Source organism: Pocillopora verrucosa, chromosome 10 (genome assembly GCF_036669915.1).
Source record: "Pocillopora verrucosa isolate sample1 chromosome 10, ASM3666991v2, whole genome shotgun sequence".
NCBI lineage: Eukaryota > Metazoa > Cnidaria > Anthozoa > Scleractinia > Pocilloporidae > Pocillopora > Pocillopora verrucosa.
This window is the reverse complement of record NC_089321.1, coordinates 4648939-4672066: the sequence shown is the minus strand read 5'-3', so window position 1 is coordinate 4672066 and position 23128 is coordinate 4648939. Positions and strand designations below refer to the sequence as shown.

Sequence of the window (23128 nt, the reverse complement as noted above, 5' to 3'; positions counted from 1 at the left end):
CTGTCAACATCAATTTTCCAATCTCCGTCTAAAAATGTTTATTATTTCTGATGTTAATTTGCTTGTAAATTCCATAACAAAAAAGGAAATGACGTCACCAGCGTAAACAAAAAGGTTGTGTACAAATGTTACACTTTGAACTGATAAGCCGTAAAACATTTGTCACAGGTCTAAACAAGCGTGTTCAATGCGTTCCAAAGCTGAGGTGTTACAAGTTTCTTTTGAGGTAATTGATATAAGGTGGTTGAACCAAAAGCTACGTAAGTAACATCTCACATCCTCATCTCCTATCTTGTCTTGAAGTTGTCTTTACATTCTTTACTCAGTAGCTTGTGGCATGTATGATTGGAGACAATTTAAGAGCTGGCGGGCGAAAAAAGGCAGAATTTTGGGTGGTGAAATGCCTTTGCCTGAGCTAGGCTTCTCTCGACAATGGCCTAGTGTTTTACGCCCGTTATTTTTCACGCCTCCCCTGCCCGAGAGCTACGATCTAGCTTACGACTTTGTTACATGAATGTACGCCTGTTATCAACGTCCAGGATAGATATTGAATCGGATCTCTTTACCTTTGGAGCTTACGCATTAGGTAAAGATACAAATCTGACAAAATTATCGATTACGTAAAGAGGGCTCGAACTGCTAGTGAGGTTTAATATCGAGGTTCTTTTTGTTGGAGCGATTCAATTCAGAGTTTCCCTTTCTCAAATGGCGCGATAACACGCAAGGTCGCGTGAACATTGTTAGTATGCATAGAAGTGTTTTGGTTTCAAATGAATTTTGACCTCGCTTGCTTTTTCGTGAGATATCGCTTTCTCTGAGTAAATAGATGATAAACACCTTGATTACTTTGACAAATCAGAACGTTTACTCAGTCCAGTTAAGTGTTCATGTCTTGTCTACTTTTTGAGCAAATACCTCGGAATCATTGTATTTAAGGAAAAAATGTGGTTTTAATTAGGGAAATTTAATTTCTATTGTTAGTAGTTTATGGGAAATAGATATCCCGATGTTTTGAAATAATTCTCTTAGCCTTTCTACTCGGTAAACCTCAACGAAAAACTGAAAAGTAGAGTTGTAAACTGAAGCAATTTTGCTGATGTACGCCTGTGTTGTGTTCAAATTCTACGATGTCTAGAATTTATGCAAACGTGCACAACACTGTTTAAGGGTTTTGATTAAAAAAATAGCAAGCAGTACCAAAAATAGGTATGATAATTGAAAATAACCAAATTAGATGAATCGGATTTGCCATAGGCGTAGAACAAGCAAACATAATTTTTTTTCCTGATTTGAACTTGATTAAAATTTACCGGAAAAATGTTCTGTGCATGTTGATGATAAACATGAACATGCAATGCGAGGTTCAGGAAAAGCTAAACTTGAACAGGAACCGTAAAATTATTTTGCGAGTTAGGAACTGAGAATTAAAATTAAAATGAACAATGAGATAATTCCCTGAAATAATTTAAAATGATTGATTAAATAATCCTCTGAACGAGTGAACTAAATAAGTATTAACTTTTGCTTGCGTGGAAAATTTCAAGGCTACAACGTGGATGTGATGAGAAGGCGGGAGGCTACCGAATAAAGTACAAATTTAATCAGGAAATTCGTGTTTGATGAGTAGTTGGAGAAATGGATGATCAATCACGATAAAAAATATTGTGTTACTTTCTTCATGAAACGAGCTTAAACAACTTAGATATGGAAGATGTTTGTCATTTATGGTGTAGATACGGCGCAAACCCTCTTTCCAGAGAATAAGTCAATATTCAAAAGGGTGCCAAGTTTTTGACATTTCCGTTTCAAACCGCAGACACTAGTGGATTGATTCTATTGTATTAACTTAGACTGTTAGGGTGTCCTCCTGATTTCTCGATGTCTTGAAATTCCTTCAAACAATGGAATGCATCAGTAAAAGAAATAGAGTGAAGCAGTGCCTCTTTGTCCCTCCGTATCCGTTCAATAGATTTTTAAAGGATGGTGTATGTATACCGTTGGAGTATAATACGCACCAGCACGCCTATCCTGGCTATGTGAAATGATTTTACAAAATAATAGAGGGTAGATCGTAAGTCAGTTACTTGCTGCAGATCAGAAAAATTTGATTGGGGTTGCCAAACGGTAACCGTGACAAATACGCGCGGAGCCGCGCGAACGACTTGTCTAGCGTGTCTATTTCCTCGCGCTTTACGATCACTTCAAGAAACGGTGTTAGTACTTGCAAATTTCTAAGCTAACAGAGATGTGAGATATACGAAGATGAACTTATTCTAGAGAGCGGTGGGAGTTTCTATGTTACTTTTAAAATGAAATTAATTACGATTTGGAGTCCCTTGTTTTTGTCACAAAGAATTCGTTTTCAACGAAAAGGTTTACCACATTCTTCTGTCATTAGCTGTAATTACAAAAAAAATATGCCTTTCTCATCGATGAAATTTAACCCAACGGAATTATAATGAATTCTGAGTTACCTACATCAAATATTATCATAATTATAAAGTTTGCGTGTCTTTTCGTTTGTTTGATCAATTTAACATTTATCTTGCATCCTTTACTTATTTTTTGTCATTTTTCCCTTTGTTTTGTTTTGGCTTTTTTTTTCTTTTTTTTTTCTTGCGGCGGGGGGGGGGGGGTGTTGTATCTATCATGACTGTTACAGACTGGCGGTATTGCCTCTGATACGCCTCGTGGGTTGAGATCGGTGAAGCTGAGATTACCATGACTGAGCCTGAAAACAGTTAGTTAGACTGAAAACAGAAGAGTTTTTGCACAGTTAGACAACGAGAAATCTCTCTCCTTTTCGGTGAAATCTGTCTTGCGAGTAAAGAAAAACATCAGTTCAATAAAAATTGACGCTAGTACGCCGTCCTAGTATCCTTAGTATTGCTCATGGCTTATGGCACATTGCTTGAACTTTCGTTAAATATGATCCTTTCATGATTAAGTGCTTGCTATGTACGCTAATTTAAGAAATTCAAGCTCTGATTATGCATTTAGGCCACAACTCGTAGCTAGTAAGTGCGCTATAATTGTTCAATTTACGGGCCGTAATTTATTGTACGGCCCGCTTAATTCAAAATTTTGTTCGAATTGAAATCTCCCCTCTCTATTTGAACCGTAGAGATATAATAAAGATCTTATTAACCTCGAGCTCGTTTTCTTGGCCGGTCCGCTCTGTAGTTACGAAACCTCGGTTTTCTCCGCTCGAATTTACAACTCGCGTGCTGCGCGCTTGAGAGATATATCTGTGCTGAAACAACTCGACCGTAACTTACAATCCGGACCACAAAAAACGAAGTTAGTGCGAGGTATGTAATGTTTGCTTGATGTATATCGTGTTACGTGGTTTAACCAGACGCCAAAACGTCTATCACCAAGCTCTTCAAGCTGGTTGCTCTAAGCGTCTAGCTTATACACTTGCTTGATTTGCGTGGAACTACGCCAGTTCGTGTCTTTACATTACAGTTGAATAGCAGTTCGTGAAAGGTGAATTACGTTGTGGGACAGCTTTCATAAATTGTATCCTATCTATTTATTAATAATCGTATCTGTTTACCGCAGGTTGAGTACGGAGGAGAACTGAGAGTCGATCATATCTAGCGGTAGGTACAGTAGCTGTGGTTTAGCCTATTTAAGCGCTGATGACCTACATCCGCGAAAATCTTTTCATTGCGGACGCTTTTCAGAACAAACGGAAACGGAGAGAGTGGCTGACGAATATAACAGATGTTCTGTCGGTTGTTGGCAATACTTGGTGATTACATTGGAATGTGTACTCAAAGTTGGTAAGGGTGGCAAATGTAAGTTTGCACCCTTAAATGATACCTACAAGTTGAATTGGTTTCTCTGGGATAAATGTATTGTAGAATGAAGTAGTTATACACTTATTTGAATAAGAGACAGAGAAACTTAATCAAAAAGATATTCTCTCGGCCGGTCATCCTTGACTGAGTAAACAAAAGCGAGTAAACCGCCGTAAAATGGCCATAGAGAGCAGGAGGGGGATGTCGTTAAGGAGATTTTCCTCTGAAAATAACATGATTTTCGATTCTGTCTCTTTCGTCTTTGAAAAAGAGAGCACAACTTTGCCATTTAGTGTTTTATCAATCTAATCGCCGCCAAGAGGTATCTAATAATGAAGGTCACAGTATGCCCTCCTCCAAATAGTTAGCTTAAGTTTAAAACCTTCGCCATAAACCATTTCGTAACAATGACTTGACTCACCCTCTTTTACTTTCTCCTTTCCCCCCCCCCCCCCCTCCCCTTCCACCTTTCTTCCCGTAACTATAAACAAACTGTTACTTCTGACGTAAGCAGAATTCCGTGCAAACAGTTGTCTAGGCTTTACCAACTCATTCTATCATATAATCAGCTTTGGCCTTAAGCCTGGTAGGAAAAATCGATTTAGCTTTTGAAATAAAACCTTTTCGTAGCCTTGTTCGATGCGAAAATGCCGACTTTCGTCCAAATTTTTTGTTACCATTCCAACAAAAGAAACCCAACCAAGATCAATATTTTAGCGGACGCAAAGGGAACACATCTCGTGATTCTGACATGGACATGCTGTGATATAACCTTGAAGCCCGTTATTAACTATGGTCGCTGCGAAAATGTTTAATCACTAATTTTTCAGAAATCGAGGGATGGTTCTTCTCAGATCATTTTATTTCCTTAGTTTGTAACATTTCGCAGCGTTCGGTAAACTCGTTTGCAAGACTTCCAACCTCTTTCCCTCCACCCATTCACGAAGTATTGGCGGAGTAAACAAGTAAATTGGTTCAACCTCGTTTTGTGATCGTTGATAAGAGCTTTCACCTCTCCATAGGGTCAAAAAAAAAATTCGAGCACCAACTACTGGCAAACGGTTGACAATTCATTTCATACTTTGATAACCAACCCCCGAAACATCTTTCCAAGGGGGCTGCTTTGTTTTCTTATCGATAAATTATTGTAGACTTTCAAAATATTCGTTGTTGTTTGTTGAGACGTGAAAATATTTCTTTGACGAAACCTGACCTGTTGGCGTCAAAATTGTATCAGATCATGTCGTGAAGGTCAACCCAGTCGAAAATTTTGTGATGAATGTAATTGAAACTTTAACGACGGGTCTATCCAAAATATTTAGGCTCCATTAGTTGGAAGGACAAACGTATAAAAGAGATACTTGATAAACTCTTAGTTCCAATTCAACTTGTTTATGAGGCAGAAAGTGTTGAAATGTTGGTTTCTATGGCGGGCAGTGTCTAAATAAATACCATGGTCGAAAGTAAGATGTTTTTGTATGTAATATAGTATTCGTTTGGTCTTTTCTTGTCAAAACGACTGCCAGCATCAATTTTAAAGGGAAAATACGAAAGGAATTTGTGGTGGAAATATATGTGAGATGTTTATCATCTACAGATACGAAAACAAATGGTTTCGAGCTGATTTTAGTTGTTAAAAATCGGTGATGAATTTTATGGTAAACTTAACCGACAAAAACAATCAAATAGTCCAAATAATTTCCTATCGAGTTGCCTTTCATGTATCGGTCGAGCTCTTCAGAGTCGCTGGTTCTCCTCACTTGCGCAAAGACGGCTGGCCATCGAGGAGGCCTACCAATAGCTCAATGGCTGAATTCTAAATGTGACTTCAGAGTACAAAGGTTTGAAAAAAACGGTCGAAGGCTTTTCGCAGCGGTTTAAACAACAATTTTTTGATGGATTGCTTTTACCAACCACACTTTTAAAATTGTTTTCCTTAAAAATAGTACAAAAATTTCCATTTATGAAAACATTGTTTATCACATTGTGTCCATTCTTTTGCAGATTATTTTATGATTATTTTATGCTGAGACATGTTGAAGGGAGCGAGAGTAGTGTTCTCGCAGCTTTTACTGTGTGGCTTTCTATGCGAAGGTGAGCATAACACAAAAATTCATTTTTTGAATACAGCTGTATTGAGAAAGATTTTTTTCCGCAGAAGACAATATCAGTTAAGCGTCGATTCTCTATCGTCAAGGATTTCGAATAAGAATTATCGTACTAAATGATTTTCCATTTTGTTCAATTTTCTACGCGTAATCTGCATATTCGCATTGGACAAGTTTTGAAGTATCGAATACTAACTTTTTTGGCTGATATTTTTCTTTGTCTAATAAAGTTACAACTTGTTACAGTTCACACGTTGTTTAACAGAGTCCTCTCAGTGATAAAGAAAGATGCTCGTTTATTGTTGCTTTTTCTTTTTTTCACTTTTTGCTTTTTAAGTTTAGGTGCGGGGGACACATTTCACTTTTTGGTGTCCTTGTTTAGTTGGGGCTTATCTTTCTCTCTAGGTTCTACAGATCCTGACTGCAGACAGTACAAAACATGTACAGAATGCATCTTGGGTAGTCCAGAGTGCAGTTGGTGTGAAGACCGCGTAAGCTCGATAGTTTTATTCCGTGGAAAGTCTTTATAAAATGTAATCCGTTTTCATTCTTAGCAAGTTTGGCCATATTCTCCTTCTTGGTACTGCACAACTTTTAATACAGCTGTTTTTTTTTTCTTAACCAGGCCTGTTATCTTTGTTGGAGTCTATTTTCTATCAGACCCTTTGGGTCAACATTAGATTTAAATGCATGCAAGGCATGTTCAATGTTTTGCCAGTTAGCTTGCCTTGAAATAACGCTAAGTGCTGCGGGCTCATAGGTAGTTCAAAATGACTGATTATAAGAGTAATTGGGATATTTTTTTCAAATGCCACACAGAGCCCTACTACTTCGAACATCCCTATCTGGAGATAAAAGAGGAGAAAATTGCCTTAATCTAAGACTTTATCCATAATTAACAATTCTTCACCCGTGGAGACAAATAGTACTTGCTATTCACCTCCGAAATAGCTAATCAACGCGCGCTAAAAGCCCTCTTGACTTTTGTGGTATACACTAATGGTGGATATTCCACTTGTTTTTAGAAAATGATTTTCAAAAATCTTCTGAAGCAATGTTTCTTGTTCTGGTTGCTCTTATGCTTTTTTCTGTCTTTCTTTCCTTTCAATATAAATATAGGATTATCACTATTTAGATCAACCAAGAAGGAGATGCGACCTTCATAGCAACCATCAACAGAATAAATGCCGAAAGATCTCTAATCCAGGATCAGGATCTACAGTTCATTCGGTAAGCTAGGTACAGGGATGAATATGTATCTATAGATAAAGGTTCGACTCGTCGAACCTTTGTCAGTAAGTCACTACATTCATGAATCATCTTTCTCTTTTGGAACAAGGCACTCATAAATATGTGGGATGCGGCAGGTTTTCTGTTTTCCATGTGAGACAAATATTCTGCAACACTACCTTTTAGCATCATTATACAACCTCTAGTTCTTTTCAACGCTGTAAAAATTGTGCTGCATCAGTAGCCACATACAGTCTTTGTTTATTTCCAAACAAGTTGCGTTAAAAAATTAAAAATTAGATTGACTTGTATCAGTCAATTAGGGAATGTAATCGACACACCTCTTACGTCACTCTAGCTAACGTTAAGCCTTCTCTTTTTAGCTACATACACTTAAGAGCTATTATCAATGTTTGTTTTCAGAACAACGAGCCAGACGGTGACCGTGATGTCAAAGTTTCTCCTCAGAATGTAACACTACGTCTTAGACCAGGTACAATACCTCATACTGTAGATAAAGTTGTTACACTAAGGGGCCAATTGATTTTTTGGTTCGTTGCTGAAATATTTTTGTATTACGGACAACAACAGATTCCACATCATGATACATTGTTGAATCCAACAATTGTTGAATCCAACATTGTTCGAAGATGTTTGGAACGTAGTGGCTCAACACATGCAACATTTCAGGTACAATAGGCGGACTCGAGGGTCGTTACCCTTGATGCAGATACTTAGAGAACGCTCTCAACGATGTTGAATTTGAAAGATAAACGTCAAGAACATTATTGTGTACGCCGGAAGGTTGAGGAAATGTTGGGTAATGTTGAGTACGATTTTTGACAACAGCCAAACTTTTTCCAACTTCGTTTTGGACGAAGTTGCACCAATATGCAATTTGCGGCGGCCGCCTTCTCTATAGATGTCAGGAGTGACAGCCGCCTGAAATGTCTTTGAATTCTGTGGCGGAATCGTCTCCTATTTTATTTCAAAACAGTAAGAGCTACGAGAAATTTGATATCTTCGCAGTCACGGTAATCTCGTGTAGTTGACAATTTGAAATTGTACTTTCACATGGCAGGAATTTCCACGGCTATCACAGTAAATGTCCACACCCCAAGGAACTTCCCAGTTGATTTGTATTACTTGACGGACGTATCGAGGTCTATCAAAAAAGAATCAATAAAATCACTTGGACACCTGTTAGGTAAATAACACTCGGCAAATGTTTGTCTTGTTCGTATCGTGCATAGCTCTCTTACTCTAGACAATAAAGCTGATCGCCAATCCTTCTCAGAGTTGGTAGCTTCATGGGAGATTCTTTTCGCCCTTGCAGAACTGATCTATTTTATAATCAGCCTATCGAGAAACCGAGAGACAAGGCAACAAACGCTTTTCGTTGACTCATCAAAGTAATTCTGGATTGCATCAGTTTTGCCCAATTTCATTCAGCAGTTTTCCTGAAAACTCGCGCCGTCTTCTTAAAAAACCAATTCCAAAACTAAAAACTGTAATCTAGACTTGTTCATTTGCACTTCCCTGCACTTCCGTAAGTTTGTTCGTTCGCACTGGCTTCTAGTGATATTGTGGTGACACGTCCTTAGCAAGCCATCCTTTACTCTCTTGTTGAAGAAATTTCATCTCCTCTCAAAAATGATTTTAAATGGATGGGTACTGGCATTTTGTCTTTACAGCGGATGAGATTTCAAATCTAACTTCAAGGTTTCGTCTTGGACTTGGTGCATTTGTTGACAAGCCCACAGCTCCATATATGGACACAGATCCCGTGATGTAAGTATCTAAAGGTCAAGTTGTTTAGTGACTCTCTGTACGTAAAGGGTGGAGGAGGGGTAGAGGGGTATAAATAACAAACAACATGGTCAACGTTTTGGTCAATTTGTCTCAACGATGATATTTTAAGCAGAAGTGCAGCAACACTTATCAGAGCTCTTTAAAATTGATATTCCTGCTGACTCTTTGGGCCTGAATTTGAAATGATGTGTGCTGTAGCTCTCACTGAGGGTACAACACAAGGAGGTCGGATAAAATAAATAACAAAAGCATAGCAACCTGAGGAACTGAACGAGCGGAGTCAACTTTAACAATCAACGGATGCAAGAAACTACATTTCCATCTCTGTATGTGTCCTTTCATCCGATTATCTGTTTGTATGTTTTTCTGTTGGCTTTCTATCTGTCTATTATGATCTCGTGATTGTATTGACAAGCGTTCTTGTGTCCTTTTTGTCTTCCTCTCCATAAAGGGTTGCTGCGCCTGACCCAAATAATGGGAATTCCACTCCGACGTTTGGTTATCATAATGTGTTGCCGCTGAACAAGAATACATCTTACTTTCAGGTATGTCGTAGAACAAGGAAAATCTACTCAAACTTTCTTTCACTTGTCTGGCATCTTGGGCCTGACGCTATCTCGCAAAGTCATTATGCATGCTGATAAAACAATTATTTATCAGCTACATTGAACAGTATACATGCACATATTTACAGGACGCTATTGAAAAACTGATGGCTTCCGGAAATGTTGACAATCCCGAGGGAGGTTTGGAGGCTCTCGTTCAGGTGGCTGCATGTGAAAAGGTTGGTCAATAGATGATACATGCAACTTGGCACTTTAACCTTGAACTGCCAGGTCATATCAATTTTAATGAAGGGGGTAAGTTTCTAAAGAAACTGTGGTGCTGCGTTGATGGGAGGGTATAACAGGGTAATTTAGTATTATCAACTGAGTTGATAACATAAGTTGGCCACTGTAAAGAGTAACTTTAAAATTTGCTTATTATTAAAGTGAAAAAGGTTTCTACACTTTTAGGAGATCGGTTGGCAAAGTAAAGAGGATGCACGAAGGGTAGTGGTGCTAACGACTGATGCAGCTTATCACTCTGCTGGAGACGGTCTGGTAAGAGTTAATGTACTCCATATTATTCGACGTTGGCGTTACGCTACATTAAGGTACCTCACGTCATGTTGTATCACTAAACTTCGTATCACGTCATCTTTTTACAGCTTGGCGGAGTCGTTATTCCTAACGATGGTCTTTGCCATTTGGACGGCGAAGAATACAGTGCTTCATTGCTCATGGTAGGTCTTGAAAGTTGGTAGCAAAGTGAGGGACCGTTTCACATGCGAATTTTTAGAAAAATTCACGTGTCACATGCACTTTAAACAGTATTTTGCGATTCATGAATTTAAAAGGAAAAATGTCAAATTTCGCCATACCTTGCCCTTCTGTAAAAATTCACGAGTAGCATTTCAATTGTGGTCTTAATCACGAGTCACGTACAAACTCTTAATGTTACATGCTGCCTACTGGCTAGCTTTTCAAAGTAAGTTCTCCGCTTCTATTGCAGGATTATCCATCTCCAGGACTTGTCCGTGATGTTTTACTTGAGTCGCAAGTAGTTCCAATTTTCGCTGTCGCATCCAAGGAAAAACAAGTGTATGAAGTACGTATCAAAGAGGTTGACTGAGTCCTTAAAAACATGCTTATAATTTCAAATTTAGTGTGAATTATGAGCTGTAAGTATTGCAAGGCCGAGAAAAAACGCTCTTGTCCCAATTTGACTTTCTTACTGAGCGGGTAATGCGATGTCTTAGTTACATTTATATTTGTCTACTGCACATGAGTGAATTCTTTATTCTACACCTATTTATATACAGAAGTAAGACGCACTCTCTCGTCTCACACTGAATTAAATACATAAAATAAACTTTCTTGTGTTCATAAATCAGAACATGACCAAAGTCTTAAAACCTTTAACTCCCAGAGGTGATTATAATGTGATTTCTCCCTGTGATACCCATACATTATCCAACGAACTATCATTGAGAATACTCACACTTATCAGGTAGAAGTCCTCATCTTAATCTAACATCAAACTATCCTAACTAATTTTGAAGGAAATGTCTAACTGAAGTTGAAGCGATAGTTAAATATCAGGTCTTGGGAGTCAAAGAGTGAAGAGAAGTGTAGAACATGTATCAAAAGTTTTTTTTTCTATGCAGTGAGAACCTGGCAACTGAACCCTATCCCACCTTTCCCTTCTCCCAGTTTGACCCAGTCGCCCAAAGAAGTTCTTGGAAGCAAAGTAGATCCTCAAATACAAGATAACGTCACTCCTTCCGAATGATTGAATAATCGCCTCTTGTATCCCAGTTGTGTGCCGGCCACAGGGTGTTTTAGTGGATTTAATACAACTTCTGCTAATTTTTTGTTCCTTTTTTTAGCAACTGGCAAACTTTTTAGGTAACGAAACCTACGCCGAGACAGGGGAGCTTTTAGAGGACTCGTCAAACATTGTGCGTGTGATTGGCGAAGCGTATAAGGTCAGTAGTTATAACCAAAGCTGTTGAAACACGATAAGCAACTGAAAGACCTTTGAAGTAAATTGTTTGGACAGCTTTTCATCGCAAAATTTAGCGGTAAAAAATTAAAAAATTAAAATAATTATTAGGGAAAGACCTTTGAGTTGAATGTTGATCAGTTTTACAAATCTTCTCGGCATCTTAATTCTAGTTATAGGTGCGAATATCGACCCTTTTTTAAAAGAGTTACTCATCTGTTATTTCACTCTCATATTTCCAGAAAATCGCCCGTACAGTGACGATACGAGATACTAATTCTGCCGGGCTCATCCTTCGGTACACTGCAGTCTGTCCGTAAGTACCACATCATTTCAAAATGGAAAATATTTTGACAGGAAATAATGACTCATTACGACATCACTTGACTAAAAGTAACTCGCGCGGCTTCCTTTAGCCACCATGGTCTCAAAATATCATGTCGACCAAAATCAAGCATCTGATTTCTTTCAACTGAGTTTATCCTCAATAAAGCTGACCCCACTTCCTTAATATGTTTAATGAGTCTTTTTATCTTTTCTTAGCAAGGGTGAAATTTACGAAGACACGAGAACTTGCACAGGCGTAGAATTAGGAGATACGGTAAATGGACCATTTTTTAGTCTCACTTTCACTCTTTCACCTGCATCCTTCAATTATCTAAAGATGTATTGGTCAAACTTGATTCGTTTCTAAGTCATTTAGTGATAGAGTAAGTTAGCTGGTAGGTGAAATAATACTATACATGAAAAAATTACGCGCGTCTGATTGGGTGAAAACGAGTGCATTTTTCGTTAAACAGTTAAAAGTTGTCACACAGTTCAAATTACAAATAGCGCGCGCACTGCCAAAATTTCGTCCGTTTGACTTTCTGTGTTGCGTTTTTCATAAACATTATTAACAAGTAACTACACGATTTCTCGTGCAATTTGGTGTAATTGAGCATTGATAGATTTTACAAAGAATACAAATTGAAATCGCCCCACGGGCTCGTACAATTTTGTTGTCTTTGAAAAATTTACTCTTGCTTATTAATAACAAACTGCGCTCGAAATCATGTTATCATCCATACCAAGAGGTGGCTCAGTGAGGCAATGAGTTACATCAGTGTCAGTCAGTCAGTCAGTCAGTTAGTCAGTCGGATAGATAGGTAGACAGATTACAAATGCGTATCATCATATTACGGTTCATTTATAATCCAATTAACGGAAATTTTCAAATTAAACAACTCGTTAAACAACTTTTAAACGGAAAACAAAAAGTAAAATATGATTATCATCTTTTTCAGGTATCTTTCAAGATATCAGTCTCGATGGCCAACTGCACGGACGATTTGCCTTCAAAGTAAGCGTCTTTGCCTCGTTCATTCACAAATTTATTTGTTTTTTGATTTTAACATTTATTTGTTTATCTATAATTTTGTTCCAACAAAAAACTCTCTATATATATTTAAATCGGCCAAGTTTTCTCTTTGCAGCTTTTCCATCAAAACTCCTTACGGACAAGTTTTTTTGAAGCTATCTTATGTGTGCAGTTGTGACTGTGAAGCAGAAGAAATTCTGGTAAGACTTTATCAATTTTAATCTACCTGAGTCGTGTGATTTTAGAGACTGGTCATTATTTATCTCCTGTTGTCCATGTGAAATCCCACTAAAGAAGTTCCGGCCATCCCCTCCCACCCGACAATAAATATTGATTGGCCTTTAATTAATTTTCCAAGCTTTGACGCCATCTTTCTGTCATCTCATTAACTGGTCGTCAGCATTGACTGCTAGATAAAAGTCAAGTTTTAGTCCAATTAGAAATAGTCTAGCACTTAATCCACTCATTGTGCAAAGAATAGAATTTCAGCGTCTACCGCATTAGGAGGTATTGTCTTTCAGACACCAGTTTTTTCGTTTTAGACATATAAATCAGAGTTCTTTATTTTTTCGCCTCTATAGAGAGTTAGTAAACGTAAGAGAGGATCTTTTCTTAAGGTTGAACCCCCCATTTTAAAGCCGTTATTTGAATGAGGCCTTTATATAAGGGTGACGTCTCCTTCTTTGATGCTCTCTTCTCCTCAGCTCCATAGTGGCATAGCGTCGATAAAAATCGTCAATTTTCAGATCTGCGCATTGCAAGTAGGTAGTAGAGATTTGCTTTAATCGCCATTTAACACGCCACGAAAACTTTTTCTCAGGAACCCAATAGCACAATTTGCAATCACAGGGGATCGTTAAAGTGTGGAATGTGTTCTTGTGAAGATGGATGGTGAGTTTAACACATTTGGCAGAGTTTGTGCCATATCTTTGGCAGTGCCGTCTTTGTGATACCAAGTTCTCAGATTACAACTTTGATATAACAACCACTAGCATAGCATTACCCTGAAATGTACCCACCCTTCCTGAAACCGTAACTCTAAGTGTTAATCGAATGAAGCCATGAGTCGTTTTTCCTTTTGTGAGGTGAAGGTTATCTTAACGTCTTATATCCAGGAATCACCTAGATCAAGAATTTTGAATGTACGGTGGTACACAATATCATCTTGATCTAATTTTCGTAATTCCTAATCTATACTATTGTTCCTAGGGCAGGTGAATATTGTTCGTGCACAGAGGAGGAAGAGCGAAAAAATTGTCAAAGGTAGCGATTTTTTGTTTGGCTGGGTAACTCTAGAATGATATCTTTGATGATAGATGTTGTCACAGTAATGTCATCCAAGTACAGATTGATTTATTTTTTCCTTTTTTTTCTTTTTTCTGCGCCGTGCATATTTCTCGTATTTCGGTAGATAGGTCTTTAATTCTTAGGAGCTCCTTTAAACGAAGGGCATTGTTACTTTTCTACAGGAGATTTTTATGACTGTAGCTGCTAACATTACTGAATCCTAGAGCAAAGCCGTTAAGATCTTATGATTTGTCAAGGTTTGGCGCACAGAGATTTGATAAACGACTCTTTAGCTATATTCAGACGCTAAAATGTAGGACTTTACATGTACTAACTCTTCTTTAATCCATTTTACCATTGATAGCAATAATGGCGACGTGTGCAGTGGTCAAGGATCATGCAGTTGTGGCAAATGTTACTGTGAGGACACCAAGGTGATCTTTTCTGGTATTTGCATGGTGACAGAAAGGTTTCAAAATGAGTCTAGCTCAAAGCTATAACGAGTTTTGGCAGGGATAAAATTGTGGGCACGTGAAACAGTGTGTTATATTTTGCAGCGCGTTTGTGGTAGTGAAGAACCCGTATTCGAAGCAAAAAAAATTACTTTTCCTCCAAGAGCTGGAAAGGTTTTCCTTTTACTCGACCGTGAACAAATTTTTCTGGCCAGATAAACGATATAACGTTTTGGGATAAATGCATCGTCGTCATATAACTTGCAAACGACTCAGGTACCATAATTTGATCTATACTTGTATAGGAATATTTAATCTAACTATAAGTATTAGGCAATATACCATAATTTTCCTATTCTCGAACCCTAAGGGTTTGGATATCCACGTTTACTGGTTGATATGTAGAACGCAGCTTAAAAGATTGCAACATGTTTGTAAAACAAACAACGCGCGAAAAAGAAAGAGCAAAAAAAAGGCAGACGGCATTTCCTCTTTGAATATTTTGTCATCTGACTTCAAAAGCCATACTCGGTTGGAGTCCCACAATTTCTATATCATGTCTTACTTTACATCCCCGTTCAAGCAGAATAATCAGTGACTAAATTAGTTTCTCCCCTTGATATTCAGGATCCCAAAGGATTAATCTATGGTGAAACCTGCGAGTGCAACAATTTGAATTGTCCAAAGGATCCTGAAAATGAGGAAATATGTGGAGGATCGGGTGGGTGACGCCCGAGTTGTTGTGAAGCTATAATTTTTTTATTTTTTTAAATTGTTGATGGAATAGTTGCACAAACCACCCATAATCTATACATTTATTATGTCTGAATTTTGAAAAAACTTCATTCAAAATATAGACATATTACCAAACAGACAAATTAAAAAGAGTGAGATAAATTTATCATCGTAACCAGTGGTCAGTAACTTATTAAGACATTCCAAATGGAATGAAGCGAGCCATTATATTTTCCAAGCCTTGAATTTACGGCTGTTCCGAAACAAGTCAGCATCCAAGACTGAGATTAAGAAAAGCAATCTATTAATACTTACATTATATCTTTGCGAGCAGTGCGACCTGAAATTGACGCCCTCCACAGAGGAGAATTAGGTCGCTGTGTACGAAAGTCCAGTCACCTATTTGGCTCCCTTCGTTTAGGCACGAAACTCAGTCACAGAGAATCGATGCGTCCTCTTTAATTCATTAACTTATGTATACTTAGCTCTGCTACCACAGCATTGAGCACTTTATGCCAAGGTAGACTCTACCCCCACATTCATTTATATATATTTATGTTTTTACGGAAATCGCCATATAATTCCACGTTATAATAATTACTAAATACTCCAAAAGGTAAGAGAATTTAAGGATTTATCCTTTTACCTCTATATTTGAATTCAGCGCCCTACTCCGGTCCCTAAACTTATCCTCTGTCTTTATATTTGATCGAAGCTGAGACTGGGAAATAAATCAAGGATTTGCTAAAATTATAGTATTTGTCGATATATTATGATATTTGCCAACAGAGCGAGGAGATTGTGATTGCGGCCAATGTAAGTGTAAAGAAAACTGGAGTGGACCTTCGTGTAGCTGCAGCAAGGACTTGGACGGTTGTACCAAGAATGGGGTAAGGCTAGCAGGCTAGCAGGTGATAATCAAATAACTCTCGAAAGCATATGTGACGTCCTATCCTTTTGCTTTTGCATTAATCGTGATTAATAAAAAAGTGTTCGTCTCTTTACAAAGTAACCAGGAGTATTAACGCCACTCTTCTCGGATGGAAGTGTATGTAACTAGTTTCTCGCCGGTCGACCCTTGAGCAGTTTCCGTACCCATCAGCACATTTTCCATTTATAAGCCTCCTCGAAGAGAAGCTCTGCCCAAGGAAAGAGGCGATGACCTTAGTCGGGGCTTCAACCCTAGCGATCCTCTCGGGGGCCGGGCAACTTGTGAACGTATCTTTCTCCAATTTGTTGCCTATAAAAACGCATACGTATTTCCTCAGGTCCTTTGTGGCGGTCGAGGGACCTGCAAATGTGGAACCTGCGTATGTAATGCTTCTTTGCCCTACAGGGGACCTTTCTGTGATGAGTGTCTTGTGAGTATATCGCCGGTTGTAAGTAGTGTGTTGCAAGTTTAGTTAAGGGCCCCGACGGGAGCGACTAGCTGAAATTTTTAATCGATAAAATTGTTGCAATGTTTTGTAAATGCTATGTCTTGAAACCACAAACAGGCAATATCCTTTTTCCGAATTTGTTCCACCATGATCATTTTACACTCCCGGTGAGAACATTTGGCTTAGATTAGCAAAGCTGGACATTCCTCTTCCCCCAAGGCGACACCTTTGATCATCGCCAGTAAGTGAAGTAATTCACAGCCGAGAGATTTTAACATACAGAGCGGATTGAAAAGTTGAAGGAAAAGAATACAATCGATCCAAAGTGGTGGAGAAAGCAAAGAAAGAAATTCAAATGTCTGGAATGCTAAACTGCGTTAAATACCCATTAATTTCTCTAACTCTAACGCTTCATTTGCGTTTTTTGGCTATGGTTTATGTGTTTAAATTTCAGATGAGAGGGTAAGTTTTTAGAGAAGCTGTGGTGCTGCGTTGGTGGGAGAACATTAAAGGGTAATTAGGTGTTATAAAATGAGTTGATAATGTAAATTGGCCACCGTAAAGAGATTCAAAGCTGAAGTTTCGAGCGTTAGCCCCTCGTCAGAGCTAGACGAAGAGACGAAGGCTAACGCTCGAAACGTCAGCTTTGGAACATTTTACGGTGACCAATTTTCGTTATTTACTCAGTTGATAATACTAAATTACCCTTTAAATTTCAGAGTTGTATAGGAAACTGTGAAGCTAATAGACCATGCGTGCAATGTCGAATGTTCGGTACAGGGGAACTAGTGGGAGAGGATTGCAAAGCTAAATGTAAAGACTTTAGAATCACCGCAGTAGACGAGTTAACATCTGGTATGTAATTTTTGCCTCATCCTATAATTCTAGTTTAAGGATTGTGCATGGAGATTTGAGCCCCTTTATCTTTTGCAGCACTCCTTTCAGTCATGTTTAATGTTTTTTCCTTGTTGTTATTGTTGTTGTTGTTGTTTTTTTGTATTAAAAGAGACTGGCTTGATTCTGGATACGAACATCCCAGTCTTCATTTTCCAGCTTAGTCTTCATACTTTTTTCTTTCCATTTGGTGTTAAATGAATAATCTAGGAGGGAGCTCCAGGTTACACGGTTGCCGTAAGCAATTTCTAAATATATTCATTTCACCCTTTAAACCCAAGAGTGACCAGCGTCAAATTTCTCCCTACAATATCATCCTTGAATCACATGTTAAGGTCATGAGAATAAAGGAAATGATCACCAACGAAAGAAGCTTTTGATTGGTAAACAAATTCTCCTTGTCAGCACCTTTAGAAATGTATAAAGAACAGTATGGAGAATATACATACTGACGTTAGAGTGTAAAGGGTTAAGACTTGTGAGTGGTAGGTGTTCAGCAAGACTTGCAGTAATATCGAACGTAATGTGAATACACATATGTGTGAAATGTTCCCCCCTTCCCCTCAATACAGCTGAGCTAAAGAATATTAAAACCTTACATTGGGACTGAGCTGATTAAGGGAAATCTTTGCGTGACACTTGCCAACGCGACATTGAGCATATAAGAAAAATCAATCCATTTTCATGATATCATAGTTCCAATTTTAACCAATTGTTGGTTGTTTCTTCTTATATAACTGCAATTGCAATTTGTGAATTCTGCCTCTCACTACCACTACGATTTGAATCTGATATTTCCTCCAGACATGGGCAAACAGTGTCGATTCCGAGACGAAGATGACTGTTATTTTGGGTTTGCCTACACGGTAAGAGCAGATGGACAGTTGCAGATTTATACACAGAGGAATAAAGGTTGGTTCCTTCCTGAATTCTAGATTATCTAAAGATATTTTTAAGAATCCACGTTATGTCAAATAACGACGTAACATTGCGCTTTTTTCGAATCCTGTAGACTTTTTCTCTTATTTTGAATAAGGATTACTGACACAACGTGGTAGGAAAAGTAGAAACCGGAGTTCCACTTAGCCCGTAGCCGGATAGAGTGAACCTTTGGTTTAGACGCAACTACCGTATTTATTCGAATAAGAGCTGTGGCTCATGTTCGTGGGCGGCACTTATTTAAAAATCGGACTCGACAAAGAAAAGTTTACTTTTAACTGAAGATGTATTTTCTATGTGTATTAGCATTTTTTGCATTGAACAAACAGTAGTTCTCTTCCGGCACTTTTCAATTGCTTTACCAGCGGTGTCTTTACTTCAGTTAACTTCGATCTCGCAAGCCCCCTCTCAGACTAAAGTCCAGAGTGGGCGAGTACGCTTCTTTTACGTCTCAATCTTTACTTTCGAAAGAAATTGCAACTAGTTCCCAAAGATATCGCACTGCGTATGAAGCATTTCCCTTCCAGTGCTACGTGGTTGTTCCTCAGTACTTTGAAACAGTTCATGGCATCTTAGTTCGAACCGTCCACAAGGACGTTCAAAGTACAGCTTGTGGAAGAATTCTTGGAAGAAGCTAATAAACTGCTTATGTTCCAGATGCCGCGCTTATTCGTGGCAGCACTTAATCTGAAGTAAATAAGGTTTCTCGTCCAATTGAACAGTAACTTGTAAATTCATCGTTCGATGATGATTTCCGAAGTCCGCATCGTCACATTAAATATGCCATATTACGTGACTTTTAACGGTACTCTTTTCCATTGATGTTCTCACGTTGTTAATCTTGTCCTCATAGCTTCCGACGTTAGAAACCTAGTCTCCAAGCCTCGCTCCAATAAATTCTCGTCGCAAGGCCTCTTCTACCTCAGTCTATGTGTACCCCTGGGTAATTAAGTATTATCGACGAGTTGATAACGTGAATTGGTTATCGTAGAGAGTTTAAAAGCTGTGGCCAATTTACGTAATCAACTCATTGATAATATTTAACTTAGAAACTTATTCCCTTTACTCTGTGTACCCCTGATTGACTCCGTGGAAACGACCTGGGCCGGGTTGTTCAAGCCAACCAAGGGTTAGCTAAAAATTTTAGATTTAGTTTTGGAGCTTTGCAGACAGTTTCTAATTATTTATTTATATTTTTACTTCAGTTTTGTCTCTGGCTAAGGTGAACCCCTCAAAATGTTATCCCCAATGTACGCTTCTAAACCTGGATTGTCGTCAACCGCCTGTTAAACAACTGGGCCCAACTGTACGATAATTTTTTTTCTTTTAGACTGTCCATCAGAGATGAAGGCCCTGTTGGTGATTCTAGGCGTGATAGGAGCCGTTCTCGCTGTTGCCTTAGCTCTCTTGCTGATATGGAGAGTGTTAGCAACGGTACAGGTGAGAATATCGGTCACTTGTGCTCTCATTACAATTTCATCGGGCAGCACTCGGCGTGAAACGACTATTTGCTGTCAACAGCTGATCTCCTTTGGTTATTTCTCAGACGTTTGGTAATCACCTCGTCCCTTGCTCGGAAAAAATTGCTATTGCTCGTCAACTAATCACCCAGTTCGAAATGTCGCGTTAATCGTCGGACGAAATACATCAGTAGCAATTAGTCCGCTGATTAACCTGAAACTACAAGCACTTGTCTTAATGAAGCACAGCCAGGGTACAGAAAAGAGGGATTGTCTTCCCTCAGATATCTAGCTCAGTAATTCATGTTGAACGAGTTAAATATTCTTCATCGCTTAGAACAAAAGGCAATACTAACTGAGTTGGTTATGTGACTTGGCGACCGTAAAGAGACTACAAAGCTGAGGTTTCGAGCGTTAGCCCGTGGTCAGTGTAAATCCGTCAGGCTTTAGAATCTCTTTACGGTGGCCAATTCACGCTATCATAAGAAAGGTCGTAAGACCAAATTATTTTGTAATCCCCGGCCCCCTACGACGCAGTTCACTTCCTTAATTTATGGATAAAGTGGTTTGCAATGTTTGAGACCGGGAAAATTAAAATACCAAAAATTAAAGCGATGAAACCCTTCGATTTGGCTCATTATTGCCTTATTAAGGGTTGATACAATAACCTCACCTTTTCTCTTCATTATTTAAATTTGCAAGTTGTCTTTCTATCTTCAGGACCGGCGAGCATTTGCCAAATTTGAAAAGGAACAACAGAAAGCAAAATGTGTCATGGTATGTCTTTTTAATAACATTTGTTGCTGTTTTCAAAAAAATAGATCATTTCATTTTAACAATGAAGGTGGAAACATTGTAGTGTTCCATTCGTTCTTTCGCAAGCTAAGTTAGTCAGTTATTCAATCAGTAAGTGAGCGAGTCTATCTTTGATTCAATCAGCCACTCAGTCAGTCAGTAAGTTAGCCAGTAGGTTGGTCAGTTAATCAGTCAGTCATTCCTCAATCGGTCGCTCGTCGAGTCAGTCACTCCTTAAGTCAGTCAGTCAGTCAGTGAGTCAACCAGCCATTCAGTCAGTCAGTCAGTTGATCAATTAGACAATTAGTCCGTCAGCCAGTCGGTCACTCAGTCAGTTATTCAATTAGCCAATTAGCTAGTCAGCCAGTCAATCAGTCAGTCATTCAGTCAATTAGTCAATCAGTCAATCAGCCAGTCATTTAGTCAGTCATTTAGTCAGTCATTTAGTCAGTCAACCAGCCAATCGGTTATTCACTCAGCCATTCAGTTTTTCGGAAGTAAGTCAATTAGTAACCAGACCGTGCGTCAACTGCTCAGCTAGTCATTCGGACAATCAATCAGTCAATTTCTCAATCGCTCAGTCAATCAGCTAATTAGTTAGACGGTGAATCGTTTAGTCTGTCAACCAGTTTATTAGACAGTCAACGAGTGCGCAAGTTTTCCAGTCAGTCAATCATCAGGAAGTCGGTTGGTTAGTCAGTGAGTCATTCAGTTTGCTAATTGATCTTTCAATCAGTAAGTCACGCAATAAGTGAGTAACTCAATGAGAGAGTCAGGCAAAAATTCAGTTAAACAGTCAGCCAATCAATGTATCAAACACTGAATTAGTCAATCCGTCAGTCAGTTACTGAGTCAGTCAGTCAGCTTGTTTACTAGAGAATCATGCAGTCAATCTATTAGTCAGTCAACGAGTCAAGTAATCAGTCTTTTAGTCAATCATATTAGCACTGTGGTCATGTGAAATAATACTGTGGCATTCCCTATCCTTTTGTCTAAAAAAACAGGCTGAAAATCCGATCTTTAAGCCAACAACCACGACCTTTATGAATCCTATGTATGGAGTGAAAACATGAAGTTGGAAATGGCACTGACAAAGACTCCAATGGGAGTTTCTTGGGGAGGCACTTCTCACGAGACCTCAGTGTAGCTGGCGGACAGGTTGGACACAGGATTGGTCAGAACGGTTGTGACAAAAAAAAATTCCAATTGTAAAATCACACTGAAGATTTGAAACCGTCATCTATTTACTCTTCAAATCAAAAATTTTAGACTCAGTTCCGGTCAATTCAGTAACAGTAATGTAACTCTCTCTATGATAACTCTATCAGGAGACACTTTTATCATCGCTCTGACGAAGGACTGACGCTCAAAACGTCAGCCTTTTAACTCTTTAGGGTGGCCAATTTACGTTTTCAACTCAGTTGATAACAATAGCTTACACTTTTCTTATTTGTCTCGTGTGCGAGTTAAACACTGTTTGAAGAACTTTCACAAGAGGACAAGAGCTCGAGCGAAAAGGTGCATGTGGCCATGACGAAGAATGAATAAGCGAGTGACGCACTCCAAAATACAGATTGATTTGGAGTGCGTTTTTCTTGGAGGAACTCCGTATTTTTGTATCAATTAATATACGAAACAAGAAATAGAAATAGTTAAAGGATCCGATGAGTTTTTCGCTCTTTGTAATGATTTTTTCAAGTAAAAATCGGAGGTCAGATGATGGACAATGTTGAGGACGCTCGGATATTCAGGGCAATTCTTAATCGAACTAAATGAATATGACTGTCGGCATACTGGTTTGCCAATATCCTACCCCCGCCTAAAGTTTAACAAAGCGAGTCACGAAAAGGAAAGAAACAAACGCTAGCAGCCATAACAGTCATTCTAACCTACGTACGTTTGTGCGATAAAGATTGGATGATTTTCCAATCAAAACTCGAACAAACAATCCTTATCATTAAATAACGAAATTTTCAACTTGGCGAGTCGGTGTATACAAATGTGATAAAATATTTAAGGATCCACAATGAGTGCTGGCCAGAAATGAAGCAACTGATTTAAAAAGTCAAAAAAGACCTCCGAAGGAAGTCCTATGGACGGACAAGGATTAGTAGAATTAGCCAGATGTCTTAAAGATATGATGAATTCGGACTCGTGGCTGGACTTTGCTAATGCTTATGTTGCTTTGGGAGTCTATTGAAGTGTTAAAGTTTACTGTCATCGATCTCGTGTTTCAACCAATAGTCGCCAAATGAACGAGCTCTTCTAAACATGTTAAACGAACTATAATTGAAAGTTTGAGTTCCTTAAATTTAAGTCCCTTT

General features: G+C 38.5%; 1 protein-coding gene across 3 annotated transcripts; it reads left to right on the top strand.

The window, feature by feature from the left end:
- Positions 1-86: 86 nt before the first annotated feature.
- LOC131771379 (integrin beta-3) lies at positions 87-22253 on the top strand. 3 transcript variants are annotated; one of them, XM_059087156.2, is made up of 29 exons: positions 87-226; positions 3565-3605; positions 5811-5900; positions 6320-6405; positions 7034-7144; positions 7568-7637; positions 8226-8351; positions 8839-8935; positions 9408-9501; positions 9651-9740; positions 9973-10059; positions 10167-10241; positions 10511-10606; positions 11388-11486; positions 11746-11819; positions 12047-12104; positions 12790-12845; positions 12979-13063; positions 13684-13754; positions 14073-14126; positions 14515-14584; positions 15230-15323; positions 16127-16227; positions 16606-16698; positions 17436-17571; positions 18415-18522; positions 19880-19989; positions 20730-20786; positions 21809-22253. In XM_059087156.2, the coding sequence occupies exons 3-29, from the start codon at positions 5840-5842 to the stop codon at positions 21875-21877; spliced, it is 2328 nt and encodes a 775-aa protein (XP_058943139.2). In that variant the 5' UTR covers positions 87-226; positions 3565-3605; positions 5811-5839; the 3' UTR covers positions 21878-22253. The 3 variants fall into 3 exon arrangements, with proteins under 3 accessions (XP_058943139.2, XP_058943140.2, XP_058943141.2); XM_059087157.2 differs by having other exon boundaries at positions 151-260; XM_059087158.2 differs by lacking the exon at positions 87-226 and adding an exon at positions 2938-3489.
- The last annotated feature ends 875 nt before the right edge of the window (positions 22254-23128 follow it).

Coding starts and splice junctions, on each gene's coding strand:
- LOC131771379 (XM_059087156.2), top strand. CDS start 5,840: ATGTTGAAGGGAGCGAGAGTAGTGTTCTCGCAGCTTTTACTGTGTGGC. Junction 10,242..10,510: donor ACAGTGCTTCATTGCTCATG/GTAGGTCTTGAA, acceptor CTTCTATTGCAG/GATTATCCATCTCCAGGACT. Junction 16,228..16,605: donor ACGGTTGTACCAAGAATGGG/GTAAGGCTAGCA, acceptor GTATTTCCTCAG/GTCCTTTGTGGCGGTCGAGG.